The 19148-nt window shown below is 43.3% G+C and overlaps 1 protein-coding gene across 1 annotated transcript in view; it reads left to right on the top strand.

The window, feature by feature from the left end:
• The window catches only part of ipo8 (importin 8), an 81568-nt gene that overhangs the window by 26841 nt on the left and 35579 nt on the right, over window positions 1-19148 (top strand). The window contains 3 exon segments of the mRNA XM_034525881.1: window positions 13997-14153; window positions 15107-15196; window positions 16827-16921. Of these exon segments, the coding sequence (XP_034381772.1) occupies window positions 13997-14153; window positions 15107-15196; window positions 16827-16921 (342 nt within the window).

Below are 19148 nucleotides of genomic sequence, written 5' to 3'. Positions count from 1 at the left end.
AAGTCAAGTATTCTTTTAACCAGCGCTTCCAAAAGAGATTGGAGATGTACTGTACTTGCCTCCATCTTCTTTTTTTGTAGAGAATTCGGTCCTCTCAAACAGTCCAGGTGGTAAGACTGGGTTTCTTTTCATTGTCAACAAGTGGTTGGGTGTAAGAGCTTCTAGATCATTGGGATCTCCAGACTTTGTGATAGGGCTGTCATTTAGAATGGCTTTGACCTCACACAGAACCGTATGCAATCCCTCGTCACTCAGGGTTTGTTGGCGTAAGACTGATGTTAGTATCCGTCTAACCATCCTTATGATGCACTCCCATACACCTCCATTATGCAAAGCCGTTGGTGTGTTGAAGCTCCACTTTATTCCTTCCTGTAGGAAAGCCGCTTGTATGTTCCTGTGATTTAAAGCAGCAAGAGCTCTTCTCAACTCCTTTTCAGCGCCAACAAAGTTGGTTCCACTTGTCCTCTTCTATAAATAAACCTGCGTAAAGTGCTTATACATGAGTCAGTATCCAAAGAGTAGGCAACTTCTAAGTGGACTGCTCTACATGCCATACATGTAAAAATGACTCCCAAGCGCTTTTCCAGTTTACGTCCTCTCTTGACCTCAATTGGCCCAAAATAATCAACTCCAACATTGGTGAATGGAGGCAGATCAGGGACGAGTCTTTCAATAGGCTAGTCTGACATTTTTTGCTCACACAACTTCCCTCGATGGTGCCTACAGAAACCACAGTTGGGTAGGATCTTTCTTGTTGCTGCATTAGCACTTGTAATCCAGTATTTCTTCCACCGTGTCCCACTTGTTCATGAATGTGTTTTAATATTAGAGTTGATACATGTTGGTTTTTGGATAGGATGACTGGATGTTTCGTCTCCTCAGGCATGGCTGCCTTACTCAAGCTCCCTCCAACTCTAAGTAATCCATCTTCCAGAATGGGATCCAGCTTGTAAATGGTGCTATCCTTTTTCACTTCACGTTTGCCAGAGGATAAAACCGCCAACTCCTCCTGAAATCGTTCCTGCTGAGTGAAGCGAAGAATAGATTTTTCTGCTCCTGAAAGATAGTCTGGGGTCAAACTCTGTCCCCTTAATACAGCTTTCATTTGGTGCATTTCCTGTCCCAATCTGTGGCCATTCCTGTCTGTATCCTCATGACTCATTTGTTTCCTTTTTTGACTTCTTATTTTCAGAATCCATGCAACTGCCCTCTCCAACCTTCAAAAACCAGTTGATTTGTGGCATTTTCAACAATCACTGCATTGGTTATAAGCTCCTTTTACCTCTGGGTCATCAGCAGCAATGTGGGAATCATAGCTGCGAGCAGGCCACTCATCCAATGCTTTCCATAGAAAGTCAGGACCATCAATCCATCTTCTGTTTGTTATCAAATAGTCCACATTGAATCCCCTTGAGGCTTCATCAGCAGGATTCTGTGTGGTAGGAACGCATCTCCACTGTGAGACATCAGTTGCTCCTCGGATGGCAGATATCCTATGTGCCACAAAGGTTTGGAATCTCTTGTCCTCGTTTCTGATATACTTTAAAACTGAAGTACTATCAGTCCAGAAGCATCCAGAAGCATTAAGTTGAAGCTGTAATTCTGCTCTCAGCATTATGTCCACTTGAACGGCAGCAGTAAGTTCCAAACAAGGAATCTATCTGCTTGAGGCATCTATTAACCTTGAATGCTGTCACTCTTTCCAGCTCTCTCAATTGTATCCATTGCTGTTAGAGTTGGGGAAATCTTATCGTCCCATCCATAGTTCTTCCTACATAGCTCCTGTAATATGAGCTTAACTGGAAGCGTGAGTGGTGCTAGAAATCCCAAAAGATCATAAACTTAGCTGACCACAGACATAATCCCACATCTAGTATGAGGCTGTTCCTTGAGCGACATCTTAAACTTGAAAGTTTCTGTCTCGACCCAACATTGCAGACCAAGGGCTTTCTCAAATGGCTGTTGGTCTGTCCAAATCCAGCTCATGCAGGTTCTTAGATCTGTGCTCTTCTGGAATAGATAGCAATACTGCACGATTGTTGCTAATCCATTTTGTTAAATGGAAGCCTCCCTTATAACAAACTTCTGTCAAATTCCTGACCATTTCAATAGCCTTCTCAGATGGCAAGCTCTTCAGACAGTCATCCATGTAAAAATGTATATTTACTGTGTCAATTACCTCGGCAGGGAAACTGTTCTGGTTATCTTCTGCAGCCTTCCGGCGTGCATAACAAGCACAACTGGTGGAAGACACTGCCCCGAACAGACGCAGTCATTCTGTAGTCCACAAGTTTAAGATTGCCTTCAGGCCACCACAGGAATCGGAGTCACTTTAACTTGTTGGAACATGGCTTGAACGTCAGTCATCAAAGCCACCAGTTCCTGTCTAAATCTTGTGAGGACACAATCAAACACATTACATGTCACTTAGCTAACGCTTTTATCCAAAGCGACTTACAATAAGTGCATTAAACCATAAGTACAACAAGAATAGAGAAAATACAATTTCTTCAATAAAGTTAAACTACAAAGTGCTATCAGTAAGAGCCATTTAAGTGCTACTAAAGTGATACCACGGCACTACCTTCCCTATTCAAGGTATAGTCGAAAAAGATGTGTTTTTAGTTTGCGACGGAAGGTGTAGAGACTTTCTGCTGTCCTGATGTCAATGGGAAGCTTGTTCCACCAATGAGGAGCCAGCACAGCAAACAGTCGTGACTTTGAGTGTTTAGCTCGCAGTGACGGAGCTACAAGCGGATTGGCAGAAGCCGAGCGAAGTGAACGAGCTGGGGTGTACGGTTTTACGATGTCCTGGATGTAGACTGGACCCGATCTGTTCGCAGCACTGTACGCAAGTACCAATGTTTTGGAGCGGATGCGGGCGGCTACCGGTAACCAGTGAAGGTCGCGGCGGAGCGGAGTAGTGTGGGTAAATTTCGGGAGGTTAAAGACCAGTTGAGCAGCTGCATTCTGGATGAGCTGTAGGGTTTGAATTGCATTAGCAGGTAGAACTGCCAGGGAGTTACAGTAGTCTAGCCGTGAGATGATGAGAGCCTGGACCAGAACCTGTGCCGCCTTTTGAGTGAGAAGGGGTCGTATTCTCCTGATGTTGTACAGCATGTACCTACAGGAGCGTATTGTTGCGGTAATGTTGGCAGTCAGGGAGAGTTGACTGTCAAGTGTCACACCGAGGTTCCTGGCAGTCGGAGTCGGAGCCAACACTGAGTTGTTGAAGGTACTAGTCAGGTCATGGGTGGGAGAGCCTTTTCCTGGAAGGAAAAGATGTTCCGTCTTGTCCGGGTTCATTTTCAGGTGGTGTTCGGACATCCACTGAGAGATGTCAGTCAGACAGGCAGAGATTCGTGCTGCTACCTTGGTTTCAGATTGGGGAGAGGATCAATTGGGTGTCATCGGCGTAGCTATGGAAGGAGAAGCCATGCAAGCGAATGACAGAGCCGAGATGGTTGGTGTACAGAGAGAAGAGAAGAGGACCAAGGACTGAGCCCTGAGGGACCCCATTAGTGAGAGGACAAGGCTATGACACAGATCCTCTCCAGGTTACCCGGTAAGTGCGGTCGGTGAGGTAGGATGAGAAGAGGGAGAGCGCGGTGCCTGAGATACCAGGTCCTGGAGGGAGGAAATATGGATCTTGTGGTTCACTGTGTCAAAGGCAGCAGCAAGGTCTAGAAGGATAAGGACAGATGAAATAGAGGCTGCTCTGGCAGTGTGAAGCTGCTCAGAGACAGCAAGGAGGGCAGTCTCTGTTGAGTGGCTTGCCTTGAATACAGACTGGTGAGGGTAAAGAAGGTTTTTATGGTGGAGAAAGGAGGAGACTTGGTTAAAGATAGCTCGCTCTAGAGTTTTGGAATGGGAGGAGAGAGAAGAGTGGAGGGACAAGGGGGGCCAAGGAGGTTGGAAAAAATAGAGAAGAGTTTTTTGGGGTTAGAAAAAGAGGATTCGATTCAGGATTGGTAGAACAAGCTTTTGGCTGCAGAGATAGAAGCAGAGAAGAGAGTGATAGGCGAGCAGGTCGTCGGCGTGTTTGGATTTTCGCCATTTCCTTTCCGAGGCTCGCATAGTGGCTCTCGGTGCACGCACCGGTTCGGACAACCACGGAGCCGGAGAGGACTTGCAGACCTTTCGAGTCGTAAGAGGACAGAGAGAATCAAGAGAGGAAGACAGAGTAGAGAGGAGAGTGTCAGTGGAAGAGTTGGGATGCACGAGTGAGAGTTAAATGAAAGGGAGGGTTGACAGAATAGACAAGGCCAGAGAGGAGGGTGAGAGGGTGCAGATGTTGCGACGGACAGGTGCAGAGTCTGTTGTGGGAGGGTTGTCAGTTCCAAAGAGTGTGAGAGAGTACGAGATGAAGAAGTGGTCAGAGACATGAAGTGGAGTTACAGTGAGGTTAGATGTAGAGCAGTTTCTGGTGAAAATATAGTCAAGGTGGTTGCCAGCTTTGTGAGTACGAGGGGAAGGAGCAAAGGAAGACAATAAGAGTAACAGGTCAGATGACTTCTCTGTCTGGATGTTAAAGTCGCCCAGAAGGATGAGCGGAGGGGTGTTTTTTGGGAAGTTTGATAGGAGGATATCTATTTCTTCCAAGAAGTCTCCCAATGAACCAGGTAGACGGTAGAGAACAACAATGATTAGTTGAACCGGATGAGTAACAGTCACTGCATGAAACTCAAAAGACAGTGGGGTAAATAATGGCAGCGGGTAGAGGGAAAAACTCAATTTGGGTGAGATGAGTAGACCTGTGCCACCACCCCGACCAGTGGGTCAGGGTATGTGGGTGAAGGAGAAGGCAGAGGAGAGAGCGGCAGGAGTAGATGTGTTGTCTGGTGTGATCCAAGTCTCAGTGAGAGCCAGGAAGTCCAGCGATTGCTTGATAGCGAAGGCAGAGATGAAGTCTGCCTTGCGGTTAGCTGACTGGCAGTTCCAGAGGCCCCCTGTGACGAGGTGCTGGGTCTGTGTGGAGCGGGTGGGATAAATAAGAGAGTAGGGATTTTGATGCATATGTGAACGAGTCCAAGGTCTATAGTATCTACGAGTAGATGTGCACACAGGTATGGAAGGAAAACACATTTTCACAGGGAAATGTTTATACTCCGCCTCCCCCAAAGACTCCAGTGTCTTTATCCTCGGAGTCTTCATACGAGGATTCTTCTGACGCTACAGCTGACGCTTCAAGTCCACCTGGTTTTACACCAGAGTTGGCGATAATTAGCTACAGCTGGGTCGACCCCACCCTCAGGTTGTTGAAGGAATTGCCCACTTATCGATACTGGTCTGAGTCAGCACAATGGCAGGGGATTCCATGACACCAGTGAAGTTTCAGTTTTACAAGAATGTGAAATTCTTGCCAAAACTGATTTAAGGACAAAGGTCTGTTTACCTCAAGGTAGAAAGTGGAAAAGAGTTTAGTCCCTAGTAGATTTGGATTACAGAACAAATACTTAAACCCTAGCTGGTGTTGTAGCCTTTTTAGTCACACAGCTCAAACTGTTCAGATTAGAAAGACAGTACAGACTAGCATTATAGTCTACCTAAATACAGCAGATACAAAAGTAATATAGCAGAGAAACCTATTTAAAGAATGTACTCAGCCAAGATCCAGGAAGTCCAGAAGTCAGAGGACTCACAGCTCAGATGCACTCAAATACAACACGAAGAGTTCCTTTCTTAGCTTGGTGCACTCCATGGTGTGGAATGTACCAAAGCTTTCTATCGGATCGTTCCAGCTGATGTTCAGCATACCCTTACTGATGACATCATTGAGAAAGTTGTATTCCTGGTGGACTTCGAATTTATTTCAAACTTTCTCTTCAATCCAATAATGCACACATTGTTTGGCAGCGAGACCTCTTCTTTCTTGAAGGGAAGGTTCATGCTATAGTGCCCATCATGAAGCTTAACTGAATAATTCATGATTTCCATGAACTTCACATCATCTCTTGACATCTCCATTTTGTCTTCTGATGTTTTTTCATTAAAATCATGGATGTACTGATTTTTCAGCAATTCCTCAAGATTTTTTATGGAAATCCTGTTAACAGAAGCAGCGGGATAGCCACTCCCACACAGCTCATCACTGCATCTTTGAAGGGGGCTGTTAATAACCCTCCCCAATAGGGTCATAATGGCATAAGGTCTGTTTCCATGGCTGTTGATTACTCTCCAAGTTTCAAACATTTTGCCTTAATTCAAGCTTGAATTCTCCGGACACTTACACCATCCAAGTAAGGCCACTTTTCCAAATCCTCTTTGTTAAGGTTTTCAGTGCTTACAGGCATCCTCTTCTGGGTATAGACCTCTGGCAAATCATAGAATCCTTGAGACTTGTGGATTTGGGTTTTCCTTCCATTCAGATTTAGCCTCTTCATCAGATTTTCAGAACAAAATGTCGCTGTACTGCCTGGATCTAAAAAAGCATGTCTGTATGACTTGGTCTCTCTCTTTTTGGATTTCACCTGTATTTGTACGATGGGTAGAATCCCATCACCTTTACCGGCCCCTGTATGACCACATGCGTGTAGAGAGACATGTGCGCTACTTAATGACGGTTCCTTTGGGTTTCTCGAGTCTGTGTTGACTAGTTTCTCTCTCTGGCGGATGTGAAGAACACTAGGATGGTTTAGCGCCTATCGCAATCCTTGCTTATATGCCCAGTGCAAAGGCAGCCAAAACAGATTCCATTTTTCTTAACAAAGTTAAACTTTTCCCTGTGTGTCATCTCTTCCAATCGTGGACACATCTCCAGTGTGTGACCTCGAGAGCAACACAAACAAAGGCTGGTGTTCTTTGCAGATGAATTACTTTGTCCTGTATCATGTTGTAGCCTTCTGGCTTCTTCCATGGCTGGGTTTTCAATGGTAACAGAAGTTGCAAAGCTGTTTTCTTTGAATCTCAGCTTCAATTCTGATTGGATATTCTGTTGATATTTTTGCTTACTGTATGCAGTGGTGTATGCTGAATCTCGCCAAAGATTGGGTCAGACACTATTTTGACTTCATGCTCAATGAATATGACTATCAATGAACTGTGCCCTGCGTTTGAGGTTTTCCAGTAGCTCACATGCAGAGACTCCATTTTTCTCTTAGTTTATATGAAAGCTTCAGAATCACCGCTCTCATATTTGCTGGCATATCCAGCTCTTTCATGTACTGTATGTCCTCCATTCTATTACAGCACTCACGCAGAAAGAGAGGCTTGGAGAGATTTGATATCCTCAGGCTTCACGACCGGCCAGCAGAGGGCTTTCTTCATATATGCTGCAGTAACTTTGTGTTCATTCCCAAAGTGTTCCTGCAGGAGATCCTTAGCTGTAGCATAGCCTCTGTCTGGAGCCATATGTTAACAGCTACGCACCAGCTCTTTTGGTTGACCTCTAGTGTATTTCTCCAAAGAATACAGACAGTCTCCTCTGTTACTTGCTTTACTCTCCACACAATGTTCAAAGGCTCTGTTAAATGTTCTGTATTGCAGAGGATCCCCATCAAAAAATGGAATTTCTCTTGGTGGTAGTAAATGAGAGGCTTGTTGTTGGATAAGCAAAGTTGTTATTGTGGTCATGGTGATGACTTTGTCGTAGAGGAACCTATTGTATTTCGAGGAATTATTAGGGTCCGAGCGATCCTATTGAAATTGCTACGGGTATTATTATTCCGCTTTTTATTTTAGAACATTCAGCGCATATTGGGGGTACTTATCAGGCTGTAAAAGTCACCAAATGTGGCAAGCTTGTCAGGCTTGCTGAAAATAGACGTATGATAAATGAGTCACTTTTTTTTTTTTTTTTTTTTAATTGCTCTCTAGCGCCCCCTCAAAGTTTGACCGGCGACGCCCCTCACCCAGAATGTCCGATTTACTTGAAATGTTTCAATGTCCATCTTCACCTGCTCTACAAAAATGCCTCTAAGCGCCGCCTACTTAGATTTTTTAATTTTGTGAAAAAAACACATAATTGGCCATTTGTCCTACACGCTGGGTCTGAATCATACAAAGATTTATATCAGTCAGATAATTGAAGCCAGATGACCTATAATATGTCAACCGTTTTTTGATATCTCATTGTGGTAAGGATCTATGGTTCAATGAACATCTTAGGGGCGCGTCTTGTTTTTCAATGCTCATAACCTCAACACTATTGTGTCTAATCACTTGAAACTTGCAGGATATGTGCACATTGCTTCCTTTAACGTGCAAAAAAGCGCTACAATAATTCGCCGAATATGGCCATTTTGGGCACTTTTCGCCGCTATACATTTACGGTTTTCTCCCACAAAAATTATCCGAGCGACTTCAATCTTGTTTCCAGGATGATCTGAAGGCGTTAAAGATAATTAGTAAGAAGAAAAAACAAAACTTTTCACCCTATTTCACCTGTCGTTATGTGGACCCCAATAAACGCCCACTTTCTGTGTTTTGTTCCGTTATAGAATGTTGTTTTAACTGATCCAATCCTTCCAAAATAATCATGCATGATGCCAGCCTGAACACATTTACATGAAGAAACATTCGAAATTGCCGGCGCCCCCGACTGGCGCGAATAAGCAAGGACCCGCTCATCGCTGCTCGCAGCTTTAATGATTATTAGGGTCCTCGTGACGACTTTGTCGTAGAGGAACCTATTGTTTTTCGTGGAATTATACATTTTTTCTTCTCTAGCAATGAAAGTGTTTTGGGGGCCTTTATCATATCCCAAAAGTTGTTAAATCCATACAATCTTCACGGTGAAGCATTATCAAGGTATTAAGTTTATTCTGACACATTCTGAGAGGGATCTGATTAATCTGTGTAGAAAACTAACTTAATGTTGCCACTAGGTGGCGCTATGACTAATACAAAATTATCATATGGATGTCTTCAGGGTCAGTATGTCATGACCTATGAGAAATATGGAGCAGATTACATAATATATGAAACATTTTTGCTTTAAACCATATCTTGTGTTTCTCCCTTTCTTCATGAGACAAGATTTGTGACAGAGATTGATGTTGTTCCTTTGCTTCATTGCAAAGTGTTGTGTATTTATCAAACGTACATTGCACGTATTCTCTGCCATGCATTAGGTCTTGAATTGTCCTTTTAAGGTCAGAGGCTTTGTTTAATTTGGCCTTCCGAGTCTTTTGGACCATGTCCAGTTTGCCCATTAATGCCTTTTGTGTCAGTTTAACAGTACGTGTCCTGACAGATTGTGTTTCCCTTTCAACATTGGCCACGCTGGGATTTGACTGTTTCAGCCATGGTTGGCTCCTTAACATTATAACCTTGATTTGGTACCTTCAGGCCTATCAGAATCCATCATATATTAAACAATTCAAAATAAACCACCCGTACAGCTCTTATATTAGGCCTATAAGATGGAACCAATGCATTGCCTTCATACACCAAAATAAAAGTACACACACAATTTTAACATGGCCACGCTACATACCTCTCTCCATTGGTCCAAATCATACCTTGGTGGTGGTGATGATCAGTTGTCCAATTCTACTTCAATGCAAACACCACATCTGGTCCAGCAATCTACCTGCTGCTGAATCACGTGACGTTGATTAGCTGACAAGTCCTGCGATGTCGGATCAGCTGTTGACTCCTGTGATGTCAGAACAGCTGGTGACTCCCGCGATGTTGGATCAGCTGGTGACTCCCGTGATGTCGGATCAGCTGGTGACCTCCGTGATGTCGAATCAGCTGTTCCAATTCAGCAGTTGCAATTAGTCGTTCCAATTCGGCAATGTCGATCAGCGGCATTCCACAAACGACGGTCCATACACGTTCCAATAAAGCGTAGTTTTTGAATAATGTAGAGGCTCAAACCTTAACCAATTTTAAGTATTAGAGCCACTAGATGGGAGAACGTGTTTAGATGCGTGTTCTGCCATAAACAAATCGATGTGTATCCATTTATTCCATGATAAAACATTACCAAGTTGACACAAGCACGGTCAAAAACTATTGTGCTTCCCATCCACACACACACCTGTTCCCATTACCTGGCACTTCCTTATATGCCTTCTTGAAGATAATGTGCCACCCTGTGTTCAAATAAAGGAACTACATCTCCTCATTCACACAGTGTTTCCCTCAAATAATAAACCCCATTTTGGCTCCAACAAAATGTATTAGTTGTTTTATGTTTATCAATTAAATTGTGTTCAATATATTAATGCACCGTTCAGCAGCGAAGATTGTGCTCCTAATTCAAGGGATATTTATTAATTAACATTCATTAATATGTCCATTAGTCTAGCATCGGTCTAAGGTTAACTTATTACTTAACATTGTTTTATTAAGGCAAACCTTAAACTCAATCACATCTGTGAATGTATTGTTTTCACCTGACGGTTCTGATGGGCCGATGCAAGGTCAAGCTGTGTGGAGTGGCCACAGGGCTTTCCTGGCATCGCTGCATCTTGGATCTTGTTGTGTGATGGTATTGTTTAGACCGCATTCTTCCTTCTCTCGCTCTGTTGACAGTTTGTTCAAATTTCTCTGGTATCTTCAGACCTATTTGTCTTTTTTTGGAGGTTTGGCTTGCACTATTTATCCTTGTCTCCGTCGCCACGTTTTGCTGAACGGGATGCTGACTCATCTTATTATCCTAGCCGGAGGGGTCATTATGGCATGTTTTTCATTTCAGAATCCGCTTTATCGGCTGAATTTCATGTATGTGTACACATACATGAAATGTTACTCCAGTTACACGTTGCTCTCTTCGTACATTTAATATACAAATAAACAAGAGAAATATATAAAAACAGAGTAGCAACATTAACATTAAACAAGTATGTACAATATATAATATATAAACAATAAATTTGGGATTAGTGCAGAAAGGTGGTAATAGTGCAAGTAGTGTAGATGGATGTGTCTGATTAATTGTTCATCAGAGTGACGGCCAGTGGAAAAAAGCTGTTCCTGTGTCTGGTAGTTTGGGCGTACAGTGCTCTGTAGTGCCTACCAGAGGGGAGGAGTTGTAACAGCTTGTGTCCAGGGTGTGAAGGTCTGCAGTGATCTTTCCAGCCCGTTTCTTGACTCTGGAGGTGTACAAGTCCATGGAGGGCAGGCTGGAACCAATAGTTCTCTCTGCAGACCTGACTATCCATTGTAGCCTGTCTCTGTTCTGTTTATCAAACCTGCAGTAGAAGACATTCAGGTCGTCAGCCAGTCGGTGATTGTCCTCAGTGAAGGGGTGGTCGCCTGTAATTCGTGAGTACTTCCAGGCCTCTCCAAACTGACGAGGGGCCGTTGGCTGAAAATCTTTTTCCAGCTCTTCAGTGTGGCTACTTGATCTCCCGTGTCAGTGTGTTTCTGGCCTGGTTGTACAGAATCCTATCCCCACCTCTGTAGGCCTCCTCTTTAGCCCGACGAAGCTGCCTGAGTCTTGCAGTGAACCAGGGTTTATTGTTGTATGTGCAGAAGGTTTTAGTCGGCACACACATGTTCTCACAAAAACTGATGTACGATGTCAGTGTCAGTGAGCCCATACAGGTCTGTAGCAGCAGCACTCCAATCAGTGGAGGCAAAGCAGGACTGTAGCTCCAGCTTGGCCTCATTGGTCCATCTCTTCAGTCTTCACCACAGGCTTTGCAGATTTCATTTCTGATGAGATGAACCAGACAATGATCAGAGAGTCCCAACGTTGCAGGAGGGACTGAGTGATATTCAATTCAATTCAATTTTCAATTCAGTTTATTTTGTATAGCCCAATATCACAAATTACAAATTTGCCTCAGAGGGCTTTACAATCTGTACACATATGACATTCCTGTCCCAGGACCTCACATCGGATCAGGAAAAACTCCCCAAAAATAACCTTTGACAGGGAAAAAAGGGAAGAAACCTTCAGGAGGATCCCTCTCCCCGGATGGACAGAAGCAATAGATGTCATGTGTACAGAATGAACAGCATTTACAAAGTTACATAAACACATTACATGAATATGACAATGTATGAATGGAACTCCAATCCATGAAACAGAAGGAGGTAGAGAGGAGGGGGGGCGGGGCGCATCAGCAGGGCCAACGCGGGAGGCCGGCTCACCAGGCATCAGACACCTCCAGGTCCAATGGATCCTATGAGACATGAAGTCACAACGACTTAATAAGGTGCAATGGAGAGATGTAAATTCATCCATAAGGAGAGAGAGAAGATGAGATAGGTGCTCAGTGTATCCTTTAGTACAGTGTAGCAGTGGTCCAGTGTGTTTTTGTCCCTGGTGCTACACCTAGTATGCTGTCTGTAATTTGGCAGTTCCTTGCTGAGGTTTGCTCTGTTGAAGTCCCCAAAAACAATAAGCAGGTTGTCTGGGTGTTTGTGCTCTATGTAGTTGATCTGCTCAGCCAGGTGTTGGAGTGCCTCACTCACACAGGCCTGAGGTGGGATGTAAACACCAGTGTTTCTACGTAAAAAGTTTTTTCTGCATGATTCCTTTAACACTGTGACTGACATCTGTACACCAACCTTCGTTAATATAAAAGCAGATTCCACCTCTCCTCATTTTTCTCCTCTTCTGCGTAATGAAGAGTTGTATTTGTATGCACTTTATTTTTGTTTTTATGTCGGTCGTATCATTTTATAACTCCATATTTTATAACTCCATATTTATAACTCCATATTTATAACGCCATATTTATATATTCAGGTTCTTGTCCTCTCAGCTTGTGTAGATGTTTCGACTCCCTGTGGGCGTTAAAGCATATAGATGGACAGAGCGGCCCGCTTCCCCCACCTCCTTTGGCCTGCTGTTAAGTGGGGGGTTGTGGAGATCACCCTTCCACATCAAAGTCCAGAGTGGAAGAGGCTTTTACATTACATTACATGTCATTTAGCTGACGCTTTTATCCAAAGCGACTTACAATAAGTGCATTAAACCGTGAGTCCAAACTCAGAACAACAAGAATCAAGCAAGTACAATTTCTTCAATAAAGTTAAACTACAAAGTACTATCCGTAAGTGCCATTTAAGTGCTACTAAAGTGCTATCTTCTACTTGCTATTATCTTCTGGGATAGGGGTATGGAACAAACAGCAAACCTATTTTATTACTTTTATTTAACCTTCTTTTAAATGGTAATGGTAAATGGACTGTAATTTTACAGTGCTTTTCTAGTCTTCCAACCTGTCAAAGCCCTTTAACACTATTTGTTATCATTCAACCATTCACACCCATTCATACACTGATGGGAGGAGCTACCATGCAAGGTACCACCTGCCCATCAGGACTATCTAAGATTCATACACCACAGGAACATCTACGGGAGCAATTTTGGGTTAAATGTCTTACCCAAGGACACATGAACTAGTGGAGCCGGGGATTGAACCACCGATGCTCTGATTGAAGGACGACCCTGCTCTTCCACTGAGTCGCAGTCATGTACAGCATTAATACTAATTAACTTGCATAATGTATTTAATTCTTCCATATTTTAATGCTGGATCTGAATCATCAGATGAGATGAAGATAGATAAATAAATAAGAAGAGTCTCCTCCTTTCTTGAAGGAGGATACGAGATTGAAGTTGTGACAGTAAAAATGTGTTATTGTATGAACTAGGTTCGAGAGCAGAGGAAGAGCGGGAGGTGGAGGAGGACAGATGACGGAAACCTGACCTGTGATCTATGTCTTATTCAAACACACACACTCTCCTCTTTCTTCTCCTAAATTCCTTATATCGTATAAACACCGACCTACACATTTTCCTTTTCTGTCGTCATTAGAGGATCGTGGAGGAGGGTGCATATGCTTGTATAAATCACAGTGTAACACAATGTTTTGTTGGAAGAAACTTCGATAGTTCGCCGAGTGTGGCTGTTGAACATTCTCCCAGCTTGCAAGCTTATTAAACGGAAAGACAACTTTGATTCCTTTGACGACTCTGTTTGTTACAAATGAATATTTGAACCACAACTCTCCTCCTGATCAAACATAGAAATCTTCCACCACAAAGTACTGATGCTTATTTTTGTGTGTCTGTGTTGTGCATGTTTAGGTACCGGAAGGCAGATGAGAGGGAGCCATTGCTGGCAGCCATGCAGATCTTCCTACCAAGGATTCAGCAGCTCATTAGCCAGCTGCTTGCTGACGCAACTATCTTCTCTGTCCTCATCCAGAAACAGATCCTCAAGATCTTCCACGCTCTTGTACAGGTATGTGTGTGTCAAACATTATTAAAAAGCCAGGACCAGCACCCACAATATTTAGATATTTTGGAGAACTGGAGGCAGAATTAATGTATTTGTCAGACAGACTAATCTCACCTTGTTGCCCTGATCAGGGATATTATAAATACCATTCAGATAACGCTTAATGAATATGAAACTAGAGAATTTTCACTGTGGTGATAATAATAATAATAATAATACATTTATTTATAACAGAGTTTACAAAGTGCTCTACATAGAAGCAAGGTAACAACATAACATCAATACAAGTAAACATTTCAGAAAATACGTGAGGCAAAGGAGACAATGACATATAGGCAATGAACACAATAGAGGAATAGAAAATTACAAATACAAAATAAAGCAGAACAGACAAACTAAAATAGGGGAACCAAAGAACTGCATAAAAGGACATCACTTAAAAGCAGTTCTATCAAAATGGGTTTTAAGAAGTGATTTAAAAGAAGCTACTGATTCTGCTAGTCTTATCCCCTCAGGTAGGTCGTTCCAAAGTCGAGGGGCTCTGATGGCAAAAGCCTGGTCACCCTTTGATTTAAGCCTTGACTTTGGAACGGCCAGAAGGGCCCCACCGGAGGATCTAAGGCTGCGAGTTGGCTCATATGGCCATGGGGCTAACATTTCAATGATGTAGCTTGGGGCCAGACCCAGGCGCGCTTTAAAAGTGATCAGCAAAATCTTAAAATCAATTCTAAAACTAACAGGGAGCCAGTGGAGAGAGGCCAGGACTGGAGTCATGTGATGCCGTCTGTTAGAACCAGTCAGAAGCCGAGCTGCTGCATTCTGGACTAGTTGGAGGCGGGAGATGGATTTTTGATTTATGCCGGAAAGGAGGGAGTTGCAGTAGTCGAGTCGAGAGAAAAGTAAATAATATAATGATGAAATTGTGGTGACAGCATTGACCTTCTTGTTTCCTGCAGTACTCACTGCCTCTCCAGCTGATCAACAACACAGTGATGACTCAGTGGATGGAAATCCTCCGAGCCATAATGGACCGAGACGTCCCAGCTGTAAGACACACACAAACACACGCATGCGTAATTTCATAGTACCTGTTAATAAATTAAATTGACTTCAGCAAATATATCAGATGAAATGGAAAAGGACAGAGGGTGTGATATGTTGTACACATTGTTAATCCCCTTGAAGCAAAGTTTTGATATTGCGTTATATTAGTCTCAGTCACTGGATGTAGACTGTGGCTTATAAATAAGCCTGCTGTTGACTGCCTATTTTAACCTATTTTCAGCCGGCATTCTCCTTCCCTTCTATTTTGCAAGAACACTATGCCTGGATCTTGTGCTAAACTCCATCCTAGAAGATTAAGGCCAGTGTGGCTGCATTTAGGGTTTGCAGATTGCAACCAATTGAAGTGTAGGAGAAAATACAGATGTAAAAACCTGAAAGGTCTTATCTAGAGCAAATGTTTAGTTTGTCTGTTCTGGGCTATTGTAGAACTATGAAGGTGCGCGCTGTGAAGGGGACCTTCTCAGTATGTAGATATAAATGGCTAACAATAACACACCATTTTTATTTTTTAAATTTCTGCCAACAGATCCCGCTAAATGCTACACACTGGCCCTTTTTCAAAATACAAAAAAGGCATAGCATTTATTTCCCCTATAGCAAATAATAATAAGAAGACCAAGGCCTTTCTTTAATGCTGGCAAAGCACTGTAAAGATAGGTTTGGATATGTGAGGGTTATATAAACACAATTGACTTGACATTAGTTTTATTTTAGTCAGTATAGAGTAAATGTGGCCTAGAACTTTGAATCTACGCTATGAACCTTAATAGCGTTCATTTGGCTTGATCGATAGATATAATTGAATATCATCTGCGTAACAATGAAAGGTTATGGAGTGTTTCCTGATAATATTGCCTAAACCCTAAAGGAAGCATGTATAAGGTGATTAAAATTGGTCCAAGCACAGAACCTTGTGGAACACCGTGACTAACGTTGATGGTCATCGATGCTTCATCATATACAAATTGAGATCGATATGATTTAAACCAGCTTTAATGCCAATCGACTGATCTAATCTCTGTAATAGGATGTCATGGTGAATGGTGTTGAATGCAGCACTAAGGTCTAACAAGACAAGTACAGAGAAGAGTCCTTTATCTGATGCAATTAGAAGGTCATTAGTCATTTTCACCAGTGCTGTCTGTGCTGTGGTGTTTTCTAAATCCTGGTCCTCAAATAAACAAGTATGACACAACTGATTTGCAACACCTTCTTTCTCAAGGATCTTAGAGAGGAAGCGAAGGTTAGAGATCGGTCTGTAGTTAGCCAACAACTCTGGATCAAGAGTGGGCTTCTTGTCGTCATTCATCCATGTTTGATATATTTACGAAAATAAAAGTTTCTTGAAGTGACAGAATCAGAATAATTTGGTATATGGTAATAACAAGAAATTATATCATAATAACAATCCATAACTAAATATTTTGCTATGACGTAAAAAGGATCTTGTATAAATATGAAACTGAGCAAATATTTTTTGTTAGGGTGGCAACAATATGCTGCCTCAATTACCTGTGTTAATTCATCAATTGTTATCTATGGCTGTGTTTTTCTGTTCTTTTGCTGGATTCACAAGCTCCAAAATCTGAACATAAAGTGTGTTTTTGTTAGGAAACATTAGAGGTTGATGAGGATGACCGTCCTGAGCTTGCATGGTGGAAATGTAAGAAGTGGGCGTTGCGCATCATCACAAGACTGTTTGAAAGGTGAGTCCAGAGCAGCTCTCACATCACCAGCAGATTTGTGATTAGTAGAGGGACATTACCAGCCATTCACAATGTGACAGTTTGTTTTTTGGTGTTTAAATCAAACCACAAAAAGGTATGCACATAAGTAAAATTGTACACCGTACACATTGATATCGTAATCTTCGTTCTACCTCACGCAGGCTTCGCCCTCTACTGGACTCTATGGGTACAGTGGGTGGAGCCCGATGAATGTACAACCTGCTGCTACATAACATATTGACCCAACCACACTGATCCTGACCGGCTGAAGGTTAGTCGCCGCTGCCCACCTACTTCTTTATAACCACAGCGGAGAAGTAGGGGGCCCCAGCCAACCCAGGTAGTACGTAAAACAGCTTTGTGGGCCATGGTGCAAAGGCGTCCACCCCTAGGGGCTGATTGTCCTGCTGGGCCAGGGAGAACCTTACCAGGCAGTGGGTCTTGCATCGGTTGGCAAACTGATCCACTTCCCCTTTTCCAACCCAGGAATTTAGCCTTCAGAAAAACAGGTGCTCTGAAGCCAACAACCACAGGCTCTCTGCCATCCTCAACAGGGCTGCAGACCGGGCTGCAGACCAAACTCCGCCATGCCTGTTGGGTTGTCGGCACTTACCAACATGTTCCTTCCACATAATGGGGGCCTGAAGTGTTGGAGGATCAAAAACCTTGCCTGAAGCTCGAGGACTTCAATGTGTCTGGGCAACAAATCACTTTGGGGTGACTGTGAAGGTAGAGCGGGTCGTCTCTCAATCAGAAGATTGACAGTTCCAAGAACAGCTTGTGCTACTTGGCATTCAAGCTGGCAAACCACCAGCTTTACCACTGGATGGTTGCAACTGCAACAAACACAGCATGCATGACGATAAACGGCATCACCGTTACAGCCCCAGCAGTTGCAAACTGTATATGCAGGAGTGCTGTCCATGTCTAATCAGACAGAGTGGCCCGCAACCTGCACATGTGGACCATAACCTCCAGATACTCCACCTGTTGGGGCTGCTTCCCTTCCAGTTGATCATAAACTTGGTTTGTTGTAAGATCATTCGGGCAGTGAGGAACATAGCCCATTCTCTAGACCTAACCATGACAATGAAGTCTTTGTGATAAAATAAGAGAGATTCAGCAGACATCACACCACTGTGTACAATGCCTTTTGTTCCGGTGTGGATATGAGGTTCGTAAACGCATCAACGGCTTGTCTGTAAACACAGTAGCTGACATCGTGTCACTGTTTTCCCATCCTGTCATCCTGTGTGGAGATAGATGAAGGAGGAACAGACACATGTATACTCTGCACTTAAACTGGATTCAGGTATATTTCCCAGGTAATAAACATCCCGTTGTTTACTATGGAAATAATTTGCCCGTGCCAATCTGTAATAAAACAGCAACACGGCCACAACTCGGGGTAGAGTGGAAAAGGCTGAGTTTCATTTCAAACTCACTGCCAAACATGTTTATAGCCGACTCGCGCGTCCTTCTCTACGCACAACACCGTCTTCAGCAGTTAAGGTTAACACAAACATATTTTATTATACACTACAACAAAACAATTCACACTGCCATGCACTCTTTCTTGCTGCACGCAGTCCAGTGTTCATGAATCAGTCCGGCTCTCCCAGGCTGGTGTTTCTCTCTCGCTGTCCTCTGTGTATCTCACCGGACACCAGAGCTCCAGCCTGCTACTGTTTAAAGGAATGAGGGATAATTGGCATTGGGTTACAAGGTTTTGCACTGTTCCCCTGAACCAGTCCCACAGCTGAGCACAGACCATGCCCACTACCACAGTGTCCATCAAAGTTGGGTGAGGTGAGCTTTTTGACAACTTCAAGCTAATTATGAATGTTTAGGCGCTTATGAATGGACACAGTGCTGTGCTACCAGCTGTGACCGTTTTATATGAGCATCATCGTCTCTGCGACTTGCCTCCTTTACTTGAGGTGCGGCAGGGACGGCCAGTAGCTGTTGGATTGTTTTGAGAATGTGCAGCCATGAAACGTCATATTCGTTTTGTGCTGAATTGAATTGTGATGACTATGCCCTGCCACAGTCGTCATCACAAGCTGGAAGACCCAGCAAAGAGCTGTCAGCAGTGGGCTTCTGATGATGTTCCGGTTAAGTTGAGATTATCATCCTCTGCAGACGAATCCGGTGTCTCAGCTGCGATGACCGGAGAGTCAGTGGCGGAGCGGGGATTTACATAGTG

Source organism: Cyclopterus lumpus, chromosome 23 (assembly GCF_009769545.1).
Source record: "Cyclopterus lumpus isolate fCycLum1 chromosome 23, fCycLum1.pri, whole genome shotgun sequence".
NCBI classification, from domain to species: domain Eukaryota; kingdom Metazoa; phylum Chordata; class Actinopteri; order Perciformes; family Cyclopteridae; genus Cyclopterus; species Cyclopterus lumpus.
Note: the sequence above shows the minus strand (reverse complement) of the source record. Positions and strands in the feature narration are given on the sequence as shown.